The sequence below is a fragment of the Eucyclogobius newberryi genome, unplaced genomic scaffold (assembly GCF_026437365.1).
Source record: "Eucyclogobius newberryi isolate DKJ021-1_F unplaced genomic scaffold, fEucNew1.0.hap1 SCAF_2, whole genome shotgun sequence".
In the NCBI taxonomy this organism is placed as follows: domain Eukaryota; kingdom Metazoa; phylum Chordata; class Actinopteri; order Gobiiformes; family Gobiidae; genus Eucyclogobius; species Eucyclogobius newberryi.
In genome coordinates this window covers 27724624-27742159 of record NW_027315834.1, presented here as the reverse complement: position 1 = coordinate 27742159, position 17536 = coordinate 27724624, and the positions used below count along the sequence as shown (strand labels likewise).

General features: G+C 40.6%; 1 protein-coding gene across 1 annotated transcript in view; it reads right to left on the bottom strand.

Moving 5' to 3' along the window:
* The window catches only part of atxn7l1 (ataxin 7-like 1), a 67877-nt gene extending 53580 nt beyond the window's left edge, over positions 1 to 14297 (bottom strand). Inside the window, exons 1-2 of the mRNA XM_072454880.1 lie at positions 14162 to 14297; positions 13586 to 13657 (exon numbers count right to left, since the gene is read on the bottom strand). Coding sequence (XP_072310981.1) covers positions 13586 to 13657; positions 14162 to 14258 — 169 coding nt within the window. The 5' untranslated portion in view covers positions 14259 to 14297. The remainder of the gene's footprint in view (positions 1 to 13585; positions 13658 to 14161) is intronic.
* Positions 14298 to 17536: the final 3239 nt, after the last annotated feature.

The window sequence follows — 17536 nt, the reverse complement described above, 5'->3', positions numbered from 1 at the left end:
AAAATGTGCGAATTTAGTGCATTGGTTGAAAACGGCTTTGCTTCAGCTGGGTCAAATTTTGTTAAAAATTAATTTAAAAAAATAATGTATTTTCGAGACTATAAGTCAGGCTTTTAGATAGAGACCCGTATTCCCGTATTTTGGACGGGGTATTTTAAAATGTGGACGTGCATTTTCGAGTGCAGGGACGGCCATTTTATTAATAAATCTTAGAAAAAAAAGGAATATTATCATTAAATCGGGCCGGGAAACGTTTGACAATAGTCCGCCATTACAGTTTACTGTTTACAATTGAAAATTTGCATGCTGCGCGCTGATTGGTCAGCGAAATTTGTGTGCTTGGCTCTGATTGGCTGTCGAGCCGTGATCCAGAGAATGCCCGAAGCTACTCGCTTTTTTGCCTAGTCGGCCCCAAAATGATTTGGACGGGGTGTTTTCAAATCCTATATAAAATCCTGCTATAAGTCGGACCTTTTTTCATAGTTTTGGCCAGGGTGCAACTTATATACTTATTTATACTTATATACTTATACTCCGGAGCGACTTATGTGATATTATTTGTTATTTTTACACTTGCAACTGCATTTCATACTCCAGTGGAACTTATGTTTTTTTTCTTCTCTATTATGCATTTTTTGGCTGATGAGACTTATATTCCAATGCGACTTATAGTCCGGAAAATACGGTAAATGTGACTTTTGCGTTCTAAACAACTTAAATTAAAATGATAATGGCTTGACTAATCAATTAGAAAAATTATTGTTAGTTGCAGCCCTTGTTCAAATAATTGATAAATATATAAACAATTTGCTGACCGGTAATATAGGCCTATAATTAATTCAAATATTTTGATGCAACCAACCAACACGATTCATTCACAACAAAGGCTCAAATGCAGCATGTTTTATAAACAGAAGAGAAATGGTACAATAAAGCACAAATGTATATACTTTTTTGCCCTCATTTCATTTGAGTTTGTAATGTAATATCATGTTTTATATTACGTTGACCTTCTATTTCTATTTCTCTCATACAATTGTACAAGAGCTGAATATTGCTAGAACTATATATTCTGTGTTTAATAACAATTACTTTTCTAGACATGTTGTGGCATACATGTATTTCACTTGCTGCTGTCGACAACTAAAGTCGCTTTTCTCCATAAAACTAATTTCCTCCAATGTTTACAGCAAGAACATGCGCCTTTTGTTGTAAATAAACTACAGTAAATAACCTACTAAACAGCCGCACAATGACAAACAATAGGGAAAACTGAGCCCATTTGTAGCTAATGACATCTTTTCAGCTTCTACTGAGGGGAAAAGGACTTTTGCGCGAGCACCGAAAAACAAAGAATGCAATTTCCTCTGTATCTGCCAAAGCCAATGCAAACGGAGAGTGCGGTTGAATAGTGTGTGGTTGTGTTTCTCCGCTGCCAAGCACTGACAGGCCAGGAACCCATCTACAGCCATTGGTGAATAAGCATGTTTTGCACCGACTAAAAGCCATCCATTACTGAACGCCGTTACATGTGGAAACGGTAAATCAGCTTACAATTGAGAGGAGGAACTAAAGAAAAAAAAAGGGTCTAATAAAAATGACTTGTAGAAGTTATTACTAAATGGTGACGGTATGAAGCCTGACAAGCAAATTACATATCAGGCTTCCTGCGAGTTTAAAGTGCTTATGACGGGTCGGGCGACTCATTGAACTGAAATGCAGTAAGATATACTTGAATTTCGCTTAAAATTATTCAAAAAGTTATCACAGAATAGCAATTTTTTTAGGTTAAAAATTTCACTTCCTGTTTGTTGTAGATGAGATAGTAGATTTTTTTTAACAAATAAAAAAAATAATGAAAGCACCTTTAGTTTGTTGATTTTGTTGAATCAATGTTTAGGAATGGAATGAGTAGTGTGTGATGTCACTTCCTGTCCTTTTCTACAGATTTTTTAACATTTTCAACGCAAATACCTACTCGATTGATGTGAAATTGTAATCTATATGCACAACAGGTATAAATACACCAAAAGGTAAACATTTGAAAATTACACCATACGCATTACGTCACACGCACTTTAAGACTGAAGACCTAATTAAATCCTAAATCCTAATTAAAACAGTAAAAACTCCTAATTAAACAGTAAGACAATAGTAACAGTAAACAGTAAAAATCAATATTGCTATAATACCTACTATATTCTAAAAACTTTAAAAAGGACTTTTAAATTTGATGTTGTTTTTTGCACATCTACAACCCAAAGCTTTTTAAATTTTAAATTCCAACAATAGCAGTATGTACATTTCTGGAGGTGGAAAAGAAGAAGAAAAAGAAAATGTAATCGTTGCATATTTTTGCTTTTAAGAATCACTGATGTAAAGGGTGTAAAGTGAGCTCTGTTGCTGAAGCGCTTGGAAACAGCGGCGCTAACCAACACAGAAACAAGACGCAATGTGAGAATGAATGTGTCCCGGTTCAAAGGCAGCGTTAACCGTCCCCTCTGTGGTTTACCTGGCTTTACACCAGAGCCTGCTGCTGCTGCTGCTGCTGAGAGCATAAACGAGCTCTGGCCAGCACTTAGGGGGCAGCTGAAGAACTACGCCACAGTTACAAGGGAAACCGTCAGTTCTACTTGAAAGAGAGAGGGAATCGAATAAACAAGCAGCCCTCTCATTCAGCGTGGCACGACTTAACAGAAGGAAATGTTTTAAAAGGCACAGCGGTCAAAGAGGGTTTTACACTTTTTATAAACGCGATAAGCAAAGAGGAAAGCATTTTTAGTGCAACGAAAACATGACTTGGATCTGGCTAGGATTTGAAGATCATTGAGGATTAGAGATGCCCCAATCTCAAATTTGATAAACATTTCGTTATTTGCATAGCTCTGACCCAAAGCGAGATTAAACTCAGTCATTGTAAAATAAATCCAACCTCTATAAAACAAAATTAAATACAAAATCATGATTGATTAATACAACAAACATAACGGCACAGTTTCTTTTTCAGTATTGCCTGGTCCTACGCAATACTGTATAAGATTCTTTTTTTTTTTCACTAGTCAGATCTGTAAGAGCCATATTGAGGTATTGTACTTGTTATATGCACCACCAACCACTGGGAGGCACTGTAGCTTGTTTGGTCTTGTCTAGGTGTGGGCAGGTGGGCTTATTTAAGGCCTAATTCTGGTGGCCTCAGGGCTGCAGAGTGGAGGCACACAGTTTTTGACCGTGGTTGTTGTGCAGGTGTTGAAAATAGCAACAGGGGCCAATAAAAGGATTCTTCACTAAACACATGAGTTTTGGGCTCTTAATCCACACATCCTTCAACTCTGTCAAGTAGCTAGTGGCAATGGGCCGCTGTTCACTACAATATCAATTAACAATGGTGGTACTAAGCAACCGCATATAATTACTTCACACTGAACAGGAAATGCCCACTGTCTTCAGGCAAAGGCGGTCATCTTCTGTGTGTCTTCCGTGCATTGACCATAACCACACAGCGCGCACAAAGAAGATACATTCAGGACCAATGTTTTAAAGTCCGGGAGTTCTCTAGTAGTGTCCCAATCCTATAACTTCAAACTCCACATCAATACTAAGAACAAGGCTTAATACTTTATTGTTTTGTGTTGAAAATCTATTTAAATTTGTGTTTTTTTTCCATGGTATTGAAATCTGTAGTTTCTTTAATGTTACCATGGTTCCAATTACAACAAGATTATTCAGAAAAGGTTAAAATTTTATTTCGAGTACTTTTGATAACTCTATATGAAGTTCACACCTCTTGGAGACATATTTTGGTTTTCATTGTTAACATTTTAAGAGCTGTAACAAAATTTTAGCGTAGATGTGGGCAGATTATCAAACCATTAGCAATTGTGAAAGTATGTTGTAAATTAACAACATACTGCAATTTTGGGGCTTATTTTACATTTGCCTGATACTAAACCTCAGCTAAAACATTTAAAGAATATCTGAATAGCTGAATATCATTATCAAAGCCCTCTTAAAAACATGTTTTTAAGAGTGCTTTTTTAGTCCTGCTGGTATTTTGTAGTGAATGCCAATTGCCTTTTCTAAGCTCATACGGCGATCTGTGCTGTCGAGAGTTTAACAAATCAAAGACAAACTAGTGTCGTTGGCCCCGTGCAAGCTCCAGTGTCGTGTTGCCGGCGGATCAGCGATTCCGGCTCCGAAGGGGAAGACGGAGAATGTGAGAGCGAGTGTGGGTGGGAGGAGGGGTCGGCATTTAACTAGCGCAAGTGAGACAACTTTCCCGAATCGCTCTGTGAGTTTCGTGCGAGTCTGTAGAGCCTCGGGATGACTCAGGACCATTACTGCATGCTCTAGGGGTATTTATACTCGCCGAGGTGTGGAGGGACTCCTTTGGTTGTGCCTCAAGGGGCTAGGAGATGACAGAGGGACTCGCTCACTCCTCAAGAGCAGCTGTCTACACAACGCCGCGGAACCGCAAACAATTTACAACTCGTGATGTCTTCGATCTCAAACTATCTTAACCTTTCTGATCCATTCATGTTTTGTGCGTCGCTGGTACTCTCACTCTCTCAACCACGGAAATCTACGGAAATCAAGCGTGTTTTAGCACATGATCGCCAGGATAATGTCTGAAAATCAAGATCATACCCAGACATATTGAGGTACTAATAATAGGTGGGATTCGGCCATTTTTGCATGCCTGATTCAGAACTAATTATATGCTAAATTTTCAGATTCAATCATTTTTAGTGCGTAAGACAGGTTTGTAAGATTTATTTGGTGTATTCATATCTGTTGTACATATACATTATAGTTTTACACCAATTGAGCGGGTATTTGTTAAGAAAACATGTGAAGAAAAAGCGGTAGAAAATGACAGGAAGTGACATCACACCAGGGACGCTCATTCCAGTCAGAGTTTATGCATAATTTACACAAATAAACAACTGACTCTCTAAATAAGGGGTGTCCAAACTTGTTTTTTTTACCATGGGCCGCATTTTGAAACGTATAAAGAGCAGAGGGCCACAAACAACCCAACAATGTCAAATTTGAAAGTGAATCATTCAAAATTTTGCATTTGACATTGTCTCGATGAGCCTCCACACCTTGAATAATACTGGGAACATTAAAAATAGGTTGTTGTAACATATAAATGCTTGAATTTTTCCAATTTTACAGTAAGAAGTACTACTTTTTGTTGTTTGGACCAACTTAGCAGGAAGCCGGACAGCCACCAAAAATTGGTCTGGGGGCCGTTTGGACATGCCTGCTCTAAACAACAATTCAACTAAATAAATTTGCTCTCATATATTTTTATTTGACCAAAAAAGAAAAAAAATGACATTGGATGAGTTTTTGCCCAGAGTTTGCTGGGTATGATGTCATCAATTATAAACAGGAAGTCATTATAAACCTAATAAATGTGCTTTAGTAGAAAAAGCTTCAGTTGTAGTCATCTGGACTCAGTTAGAAAAAATAGACGTTTCGACTCTCATCCAAGAGTCATTGTCAATAAAAGAATTTAGATCGAGAACTCCGATATTAATACTGTTCTGTGGCAAGACCCGCCCATTGGGCGGAGCCTTCCTGAAGTAGCAAGAGTTGTTTGTTTCAACAGAAACTCCCCCCTTGTATCTACCGAGCTAGCCTATTCAGAATTGTAATGGGCTATTAGAATCCTCTTTGTCTTTGTGAGACCCTGGCTCAACCACCCTGAGTACCTGATTAGCATCTAAATGTCCTTGTCCTGGTCCTCTACCTTTCCAGGGGTTCAGTATACCATTATAGATACCAGGAAGATTGAATCTTAGCCCTCCATTTCTGTTTAAAGAAGGTCTTTCTTTTGACTCCTCTTTCAAACCATCTTTTCTCCCTGCTTAAAACCTTCACCTCACCGTCTTCAAACGAGTGATTAGAGGCTTCAAGATGGAGATGCACGGCGCTCTGAGGTCCTGAACTAGTATTTCTTCTGTGCTGATAAAGCCTCTTGTGTAGAGGCTGTTTCGTCTCACCTATGTAACGTTCTTTACAGCTTTCTTCACTGCATTGGATCGAATAAACTACATTGCTCTGTTTTTGAGTCGGCAACTTGTCCTTAGGATGAACCAGCTTTTGTCTTAAAGTGTTTCCTGGTTTAAAATAAACAGGGACTTTGTGTGGTCTAAAAATTCTCTGCGCTTTTTCCGACAGGCCAGACACATAAGGGATAGAAACACCCTTCCTTCTCTGTTCAGTTTCCCTTTTGTCCTGCTTCTTGGTTCTCTTCACTCTGTTGAGGGCCCAAGCGGGGTAACCACAGGCTGACAGGGCATTTCGGACATGTTTTTCCTCTTTCTTCTTGCCCTCTGAGCTGGTGGGCACACCTTGAGCTCTATGTTGTAAGGTTCTGATCACACCCAGCTTGTGCTGTAGTGGGTGGTTGGAACCAAAGAGCAGATACTGGTCCGTGTGTGTAGGTTTCCTATATACTTCTATTCTCAGGCATAGCCCCAAATCTCATTCGGGGCCTCATTCTCAGGCATAGCCCCAAAACTGTGGCTTCGCTATGTCGATGATACGTTTGTAACAATCAAGAAACAAGAGCTGGAAGCCTTCTCTGATCACATCAATGCTGTGGACCCACATATCAGGTTTACAAGAGAAGGCGCTAAGGAGAATCGCTTGGCCTTTCTTGATTGTTCCACGATCAGAGGAGAGGACGGGAAACTCCAAATAGAAGTATATAGGAAACCTACACACACGGACCAGTATCTGCTCTTTGGTTCCAACCACCCACTACAGCACAAGCTGGGTGTGATCAGAACCTTACAACACAGAGCTCAAGGTGTGCCCACCAGCTCAGAGGGCAAGAAGAAAGAGGAAAAACATGTCCGAAATGCCCTCTCAGCCTGTGGTTACCCCGCTTGGGCCCTCAACAGAGTGAAGAGAACCAAGAAGCAGGACAAAAGGGAAACTGAACAGAGAAGGAAGGGTGTTTCTATCCCTTATGTGTCTGGCCTGTCGGAAAAACTGCAGAGAATTTTTAGACAACACAAAGTCCCTGTTTATTTTAAATCAGGAAACACTTTAAGACAAAAACTGGTTCACCCTAAGGACAAGTTGCCGACTCAAAAACAGAGCAATGTAGTTTACTCGATCCAATGCAGTGAAGAAAGCTGTAAAGAACGTTACATAGGTGAGACGAAACAGCCTCTACACAAGAGGCTCTATCAGCACAGAAGAAATACAAGTTCAGGACCTCAGAGCGCCGTGCATCTCCATCTTGAAGCCTCTAATCACTCGTTTGAAGACGGTGAGGTGAAGGTTTTAAGCAGGGAGAAAAGATGGTTTGAAAGAGGAGTCAAGGAAGCTATTTTTGTTAAAAAAGAAAGACCTTCTTTAAACAGAAATGGAGGGCTAAGATTCAATCTTCCTGGTATCTATAATGGTATACTGAACCCCTGGAAAGGTAGAGGACCAGGACAAGGACATTTAGATGCTAATCAGGTACTCAGGGTGGTTGAGCCAGGGTCTCACAAAGACAAAGAGGATTCTAATAGGCCATTAAAATTCTGAATAGGCTAGCTCGGTAGATACAAGGGGGGAGTTTCTGTTGAAACAAACAACTCTTGCTACTTCAGGAAGGCTCCGCCCAATGGGCGGGTCTTACCACAGAACAGTATTAATATCGGAGTTCTCGATCTAAATTCTTTTATTGACAATGACTCTTGGATGAGAGTCGAAACGTCTATTTTTTTCTAACTGAGTCCAGATGACTACAACTGAAGTTTTTTCTACTATGGAACACGCCTGGACGAATGAGGTATTACACCGACTAATAAATGTGCCATTCTTCGAGAAAGTTTTTATGATGTTTAGCAAAATTCAAAATATATTTATCTTTACTGCATTTTAGTTCAATGAGTCATCCGACCTGACAGAGGCACTTAAATTGAATCACAAAGGTGAGTGATATCCCTTTATACCAGGGGTGGGCAATTATTTTCCTCCGAGGGCCATATTCGAATCCAGGCAAGTAGCGGAGGGCCGGCCCGCCATCATTGGTGTGAAAACAAAAAATCATCACATCACTTTTCTGTCAAATATAGAATATCGAATCCATCCATCCATCTTCTGCCGCTTTATCCGGGGGCAGCAGTCTGAGCAAGGACTCCCATACTTCCTTCTCCCCAGACCCTTCCTCTAACTCCTCCGGGGGGATCCCGAGGCGTTCCCAGGCCAGCCGAGAGACATAGTCTCTCCAGCGTGTCCTGGGTCTTCCCCGGGGCCTCTTCTCGGTGGGACATGCCTGAAACACCTCCCGAGGGAGGCGCCCAGGAGGCATCCGGAACAGATGCCCGAGCCACCTCAGCTGGCTCCTCACGACGTGGAGGAGCAGCGGCTCTACTCCGAGCTCCCCCCGTGTGGCCGAGCTCCTCACCTTATCTCTAGGGGAGCGGAGGGAACTCATTTCGACCACTTGTATCCGCGATCTTGTTCCTTCGGTCACCACCCAAAGCTCATGACCATAGGTGAGGGCAGGAACGTAGACCGACCGGTAAATAGAGAGCTTTGCCTTTCGGCTCAGCTCCCTCTTCACCACAACAGTCCGATGCAGCGACTGCATCACTGCAGCCGCTGCACCGATCCGCCTGTCGATCTCACGGTCCATCCTTCCCTCACTCGTGAACAAGACCCCGAGATACTTGAACTCCTCCACTTGGGGCAAGGACACCCCACCCACCTGAAGAGGGCAAGCCACCTTTTGCAGGTCGAGAACCATGGCCTCGGATTTGGAGGTGCTGATTCTCATCCCAGCCGCTTGACACTCGGCTGCAAACCGTCCCAGTGCATGTTGCAGGTCCGGGTTTGATGGAGCCATCAGGACAACATCGTCTGCAAACAGCAGAGATGAGATCCTGTGGTCCCCAAACCGGACACCCTCCGACCCCTGACTGCGCCTAGAAATTCTGTCCATAAAAATTATGAACAGAACCCGTGACAAAGGGCAGCCCTGGCGGAGTCCAACATGCACTGGGAACAGGTCTGACTTACTGCCGGCAATGCGAACACAGCTGGACCCCGTACTCCCGGAGCACCCCCCAAAGGACACCCCGAGGGACACGGTTGAAAGCCTTCTCCAGATCCACAAAGCACATGTGGACTGGTTGGGCAAACTCCCATGAACCCTCGAGCACCCGATGGAGGGTATAGAGCTGGTCCAGTGTTCCACGACCGGGACAAAAACCACTCTGCTCCTCCTGAATCCGAGGTTCGACTATCGGTCGGATTCTTCTCTCCAGTACCTTAGAATAGACCTTACCCGGGAGGCTGAGGAGTGTGATCCCTCTGTAGTTGGAACACACCCTCCGGTCCCCCTTCTTGAACAGAGGGACCACCACCCCGGTCTGCCAGTCCAGAGGCACGGTCCCCGACCGCCACCCGATGTTGCAGAGACGTGTCAACCAAGACAGTCCTACAACATCCAGATACTTTAGGTACTCAGGGCGGATCTCATCCACCCCCGGAGCCCTGCCACCGAGGAGTTTGCGAACAACCTCGGTGACTTCAGCTTGGGTGATGGATGAGCCAGCCTCCGAGTCCCCGGTCTCTACTTCCTCTTCGGAAGACGTGACTGAGGGATTAAGGAGATCCTCAAAGTATTCCTTCCACCGTCCGACGACATCCCCAGTCGAGGTCAGCAGGCCTCCACCCGCACCGTAAACGGTGTTGGTGAGACACTGCTTCCCCTCCTGAGGCGCCGGACGGTTTGCCGAATATCAAATCTATTATTTAATTAATTTCACGTAAGGATACAAGTGAAGACAGATGCCTGAGGGCCAAAAAAAAAGAAAAAGTCTTTTTTATTTTTCAATATTCCTTGGCATGTTTGGCGGGCCAGATTATAAAGACAAACGGGCCACATGTGGCCCGCGGGCCGTAGTTTGCCCACCCCTGCTTTATACCCTCACACTGTACCTTACTTTAATCATTAAAAAAATAAAATCATAGTTGAGTGATAATCCAAGCAGTATAAATTTTGCACATCTCTAAAACAAGCAAACTGTGATAACGTAATTTTGTTTTTTTCATGAGACAGTCCTGTTTATCTTAGCAAATTGCATGTTTTGGCCGTCTCGTACAGCGGCTTCTCTCTGGCTCATTCCTCCAGCTGCTCCTGTCTGCACAACTGCACACCACAAACCACTTTAATGCACTCCCCATACATCACCTAGTCAATACGAGAGGCACAATGAACCTTGACCAACTCCGTCCGACTCACTTTTATGAGCTCTGCGCCGCAAAGACGACACTGCACAACAGAATAAGTCTTCCAGATGACTGCTGCTGATAACACAAACCCATCAAGAGACGACGTGCTTTATCAACATTACATAACGGGCCATGTCGTGCCATTAAGGTACATTTAACCGTCTCGGCACCTTTACGCCACAACACGAAAAACGTGTCACTAGTTTCTGTTTGTGTCAACAGCCTGATCGAGAAAACTAATGTATTAAACCACAGTCCGTTAACTTACAGCACAACAGTTACACGGGTTTGTGCCTTTTACAGAACCTTTTTATCATTTTGCATAAACACCAACAATGTACCTCAATTACATATGTGTTTTTTAGATCAGCTTTTTGCATCGTCTGTTTAACAAATAAGTTGAATGTATGCTCAACTTTTAATTGTCTATAGTCACATGGTTGTGATTCTAGCACCAACATATACTGACGCAACGCTGAGAAACTATTCCATTTCACAATTTTAGAACAAGCAATGCTATTTATAAATCCGCAAGGTCATCATGCTAATGCTGAGCTATTACTTATGAGTTAAAGAGATATTTTTGATGCTGAATTAGGTCTAATGCAGGTCAAAATTGAGGATTATGTTTTCATTATTTCCTTAATGTCATGGGAACATTTCAGAAATAATTTGTTGACAATATGTTAAGAAATATCACAAATTACAATTAACTACTTTTGAAAAATTATATATATTATATTGTAGAAAAAGATTCAGTTGTAGTCATCTGGACTGTTTTATTGAAAAAAACACAAATGAGGGATTTACACAGACTTCTTTCTAAGAATTTGGGGCAAAAAACCTTGGATCTGGTTCAGGAACTTATATATTATATAACTCATGCCAACTTATGTCACATCAACAAAAGTGTTAAATATTGTTTCTTCAGGAAGTGAGGAATGTTGACTTTAAAAAAAATTAAAAATTCACAATTGTTTTTTGCACAGTGCCACAGAGTAGTCAACGCAGATATCTGGCTTTTGAGTGGCTTTTTCACAACTTAATAAAATACTTTTAACTGGCAAAGACCTTTATCTAAAGTGACCACTAAAAGCTCAGAGTCAATTAAAAATAAGACCTGACCGATATATTGGTTTGCCAGTACAATTGGCTCCACTTTGGCACGTTATACATCATTTCAAGGTTTAGACTCTACGATACGACTATTTCATCAAATGTACTTTTCATGCTTCAATATTGTGAGATGCCGTAGTGCAGCTGAAGCAGCTATGACCATTCATGGCTCTGACTGAGGCAGCGCTGGATTTAAATACTCTCAACTAATCTACAAACCCAAGAATAAAAGTGAACTTCAGCACAGATCACACCAGTGATAACACAAGACTTATTTTGATCAAAGTGTCAGTGTGAAGAAGAAAGAAGGAAGAAAATTCTGGTCAGCTAACGTTAGCACTCTCACTGCTAATGTTGTCATGCTAGATTATATTCACTACAGACAATCATTTGTAGTCGGGATTAAAATAAATCTTATTGGTGAATAGTTGTGATCTGAGGTGGCCTGTAGTGATTCTGGCTGTATCCATGTTACATTGACATGTAAACGAGCAGTGAAAACAAGTGTTAATGGTCAGAATTCACAAATGCATTAATTAGGCTCACCACGGGCTTGTAAATTCACTTAAATGTTTAACTCTATCAAAAAGAACATTCAGCCTTTGAAATTCACTGTTCAGAGGCAAAACAGTACATTTTGCCTTAAAAAAAAACAAATTTAAAAATGAATAGAGCCTGACACACTTTTTACAACCAGCTGCATAGAAACTATTTGCTTAACATTATTAAATATATCAGCATCTCCAACTTCCTTATTCACCTTATTCTGCCCCGCCCACTTTTGCCTCTTTTTGGATCCACACTTCTGTTGTAATGGCACTTCACTAAGTGGAGAGCGAGGGAAACGTCTCGCTGCTAAAATGTGCTTTAAAGTAGATTGATTTGTGTAAAATATCCAATACCCGTCATGTGACCAACAAGTCTACAATGCACAGATTACCTGAGCGGCCTGAAAACACCTTTGCATTATTATTTTCCCTGGAGGTCGGCAGCTCTGTCTTAACTAATATAACCAGGAGGAGGAAGACAGCGCCGTGGCAAACGTCCGGAATAAGGTGAATCTATCAGCCACATATCGGCCCCTCCCAAAATCCATATGGGTCGGACCCTATTTAACAATATAATTAATACTTTTATTAATAAATGAATTAATACTATTACGATCATGGAACTTTTCAGACACTTACATACCGTATTTCAGTGTTTCATCATGTTTTACCTGTATGCCAAGTAACCAATGCAAATAAGCATTTTCTAATAAACTCGCTACAAAAAAAGCCACATTTGCATTTTAGAATTCAGTTGAACTTTTGTACAATGTAAGTAGAAAATTATTAGAAATGTCAGAACCACAGCTGACAGTAAACATTAGGTCAGATATTTGATATGTACATCTGATATTTGAGAATGTTATTCAGATTTGTTTACATTAGCGACCTGAGCCAAGATGTCCGCCGACTGTAGGACTGGGAATCACAGGCTCCTTCATGATTCCATAATATCACCGTCTGGTATGATGCATGTGAAAATCTATTGCATATAATATTCTGCAATATATCACTTTTCAAAAATGAAACAAAAAGGCAGTCAGTTTATGAAATGAGCATATGAAACTCGCAGTCAATTCAAAAATCGAAACAGCGAAAACCCCATTATGCATTACCGGTACATAAACATACTTTCTCTAAATAAGCAATACAAATGTAGTAATACTGCCACAACTTTTACTACTACCAAAAAACGCTCACGGTGATTCATGGAGGCAGCAGTACAGTATATCCTATATCAATACTGTATCCTGATACTTTTACTCTACTTGCACAATGGTATTATTTCATTGATCTAATCAAATTATAGTCCAATATTCTAGTCTTTTTTTAAATTCCGATTTATCACCATTTCTTTTTTTATTGCACATTCCTTTTCTCCTGCAGTTCTTGTACTCTGCGTAGCAACACGAGCATGTCCATAACGTGGGACAAATAAAATCCTATTATTTCAAAACTATCACGATACATTGATATTTTGACACATCCTCAATCGACTGCGAGGAAAACGTCCTCATAATTTTGGCATTTTTTCTACCCCAAAGACCGAACGCAGCGGCTATAAATAGACGCGTGGTCCGGCCGCGGCTCGTGTCTCGTAACTCAATCCACAAAAACAAAGTGCGTGACAGCTCCGTCGTAGTAAAAGTGGCACAAGCTCTCTCTCTCACCTTCTCCCCGGATCGTCACGTCGTCGTCCTGGCAGCGGGTCTCGGCGTCCGCGACCTCCTCCGCGGCGGAATCTGCGAGTGCGACGGCAACAAAAAAACAACAACAATCACTTTTTTTTAACCCACGAGCCGCGGCTTTTTCACAACAACAAACTTTAGAGGGGGCCACGCGCGCGCACGAGCCACGCTGCTGCTGCTGCTGCTGCTGCTGCTGCTGGCTCGCGGGGGTTAGCATTAGCACGCTAACGCTGGACCGAGTGAGAGCTGTCAAAGCTAACAAACTTACATCTGGCCGGGGCGCACGCGGGGGGCTGTGCGAGGCGGAGGACGCGCGCGCGTGTCTGTGTGCCAACGGCGCAAAGTCCGCGGCGCAAAACGCAACGCGGCCGTAAATGCGCACAAAGCCCCCGCGGGTTAATCACGCGTTTGCCCGTAGTATCCGCGGAGTTTGACAGCCTGTTTGCTGCTGCTGCACGGCGCTGGTGCTGGTGGTGGAGCTGTTACTCAACTCTCAATCTCTCTCACCGCGCACTTCGCTCCGACAATAAGCGTCGTCTCGCCGCCGCGTGAACTTACCGTCAACAAGCGGTAATTGAGCGGCGCTGACGAAAGAAGACCACGGCTGGCAGAGGAAGGAGTCCGGACTCGGTGTTCCGCGAGCCAGTGTCGCCATTGCTCGTCGTTCGGTCTCGTTTCTTTTCGCCGTGAGCCGTTTCCCCCCCTCTCTCTCTCTCTCTCTCTTCGCACGAAAGCGAAAGAACGAGATATGCGGGTGACGTCAGCGTCGGGAAGCCTCGGGCGGCCTCGGCTTTTTCCGGAAAGTTGACAGGTTAAAACGCGCGTTGACCGCAGGACGTCCACGCGGATGTATCGGGACGCGCGCGGAGGGTTTAAAGTTCAGACGAGGATATGCGCGTGTTCCAAATCATCTGGATTTCACTGCAATTATGTAACAATTAAGTGTTGTTGATGATAATATAAGAGCTATATATAAGAGGATGAATAGAATAATACTAGCTCAAATTGTTCTAGCCTTTATCAAGTGAATAAACATTGGGTATTTATTCACACAAAGGTTAGTTTGTCTGGAATAGGCCTCATAATAATAATAATTGTAGTAATAGTATAGTAATAGTAGTAGTAGTAGTGATAGTCATAATAATAACAATAATAATACATGTTTAAAGGCAGATGAACATATAGACTCATGACTACAGCCTATAGAAGACCCTGGCTGTTTCCTAAAGGCCTGTCTTTAGTCAATATTAGACCTTATGATTTAGAGCAAACAATCAATTTAAAATAAATCCAGCAATCCCCCAAAGACCACCTTGACAGAGCTGACTGTAGGTTAAGTATGGCCATACATTGACCTCTTGTGGCAGGAAGCAAAAACTGCACCAGAATGAAACTTCCATAACAGTAGCAGGAATAGAAAATGCCCTATACGTTCAAATGAGGCTATGTGCTTTTAATGCAAATTCACTTTTATAACAAAAATACTCATACCGTATATCTTACACTTTTGGCTGTGGGTGAAGTAGGTCCATCTTATCACAATGTATGATTTCACACTCATTGTATTTTCATAAAAAAATAGGCCTATCTAAAATGTAAATTCCGAAATGTTGAACCTGATTTTTATTGTTATATTTGTTATATATTTTTTTGTTCCATGGTTTTCTGCTCTTTAAGCTCTAATTTGACTGCCTGAACATGCTTAAAAACTCACTAAACTTTCCCCAAAATTCAGAATTGGCAAAAAACATGGCAAAAAAATATTAACAAAAATATTATTACAAGAAATGAGTAAAACAAGAATATTTTATTGAAAAACGAAGTCTTTACAATGTTTATTGTGCATCAAAAATGACCAAGACAGCAGGCGGTTAAACGTGACAGAATAAGGCAGAAGCTGAAGCTGTAAGAACATTTGTCACCAAATCATAAGAGGATTTCCATACAGCAAAACAGAAGTTACAAAATGAATATCTAGTGAAAAATATTTTTAAAAAATATTTTAAAATACAACTGACATGTGAAAGAAAACACCACCAGTCCAAACATATTTATGAATTAAAAAAACAAAGACTATCAAATCAATTCACACAAGACACTCCTTTGGCCTTTCATCTGTGTACAATCATAAGTAATACCTTTGGAAAATAATCTACTACATTCTCCTGTAACTGGCACCTATAGCAACATACTTCAGATACATTTAGAGAGGATGAAATGGAGAGATCAAACTTTGGCTGAACACTGGTGCTGAATGCCTCTATGGGTTTAAGTTTCTTTGAATAGTTATCTAAAAGGTTTGGTAGATCTTCACTCACTTCAATAAAATGATGGATTCACATTACAAGATCTTTTACGGGAAGATGAAGTTTAAAAAAACCTAAAAGAAAAACACACATTCTGTCACATTATATCAACAGCTAATTACTCCTTCATGACATTAAAAAATTGCCATGCTAAGCTTCTCTTCGTGTGTTCGTTCATATCTTGAAGTACAACACAAGTCCTACATCTAAATATTGCAATACTTTATCGTACTTTCTAAGGCACATTGTTTGTCATCACATAATCAACCTCTAAAGATGAACCTATCCCTGATATTTTGGCCTCTACAAACCTTTCATATTTGTTTGTGCAACAGAAACATCACTTCACTGAGTTTGGAAAGTTGTTGCTATGGAAACCCACACCCAATTTAAAGTGTCATCTAGTGTATGGGATTGTTAAGTCTCATGGGTTCAATGTTGTTGTTTTTTTAACCTTCCATAGACACAAATATTTGACTGAACTTCCTGAAAAATGTGACGAAATAGCTTTAAATATAAATCATAATAATCAGTAATAATAATAATGTACTTATTTATAATTTAAAAAAAATGAGACCTGTATTATAATGGTAAAAATACTTTGATCGTTTATTTAACATTTCTAGTGGTTTAAAGAGTGCTCACATCTTTTAAAAATGAAATGTTGACCACCTTTTTCCATTTAATTTCATATTGAGTCAAAAATGTTATAAAGATGTGTTGAATTAAGTTCATCTAACAGAAAAAAAATATATATTATTTTTTTATATTTAAAATGTCAACAAAATTAAGCAAGACATTTAAACCTGGCTCTGTCCATTTTTCAGATTTATGTGCAATTGTGGCCGATTTTACACATAAAAAGCCTTATTTCCGTATGAAAACATTACAAGATAAACTTATTATAATTTTTTTTCTTACATTTATGTGAGTAAACTACAGGAGACGTTTCAAATTGATATCTTTAAACAATTGATTTAAATGTTATATGTGTGTGGCCTTAAAGAGCCTCTGACAGGTTGAATTACTCAAATCAATCAAAATTTCATCTCAGAATAGCAATTTTTTTTGGTTCATAATTTCACTTCCTGTTTGTAACTGATGACATCAAACTGGGAAATTACCCAGCAAACACTAGGCCAAAACTCATCTAATGTCAATTTTTTTTTTATTTGACAAATAAAAATATATGAGAGTAACTTTGTTTTGTTTAATTAATATTTAGAGTCAAAAAGTTGTTTATTTTGTGTAGATAATGCATAAACTTGGAACGAGTGTCCCTAGTGTGATGTCACTTCCTGTCATTTTCTACAAATTTTTCAACGTTTCCTCAACAAATATCTACTCGATTGGTGTAAAACTATAATTAATGTTTACAACGCCAAATAAAGTCGAAATTTGAAAATCGTATCAACCCGTCATAGGCACTTTAGTGCACTAGGCACTAAATGGAAAAAGGCAACGCAGTGTCAACATGTCATTTCTTTGGCGTTTGTAAAACCTTGGAGCGGTTTAAAATCTGTTGGCATTCCACTGAACATAGGGAAATAGAGTTATGACATCGCTCAACAGTCCAATACCATGCACGTCATGAATGGCTTCTTACACGCTGTGACAAAGACCAGCG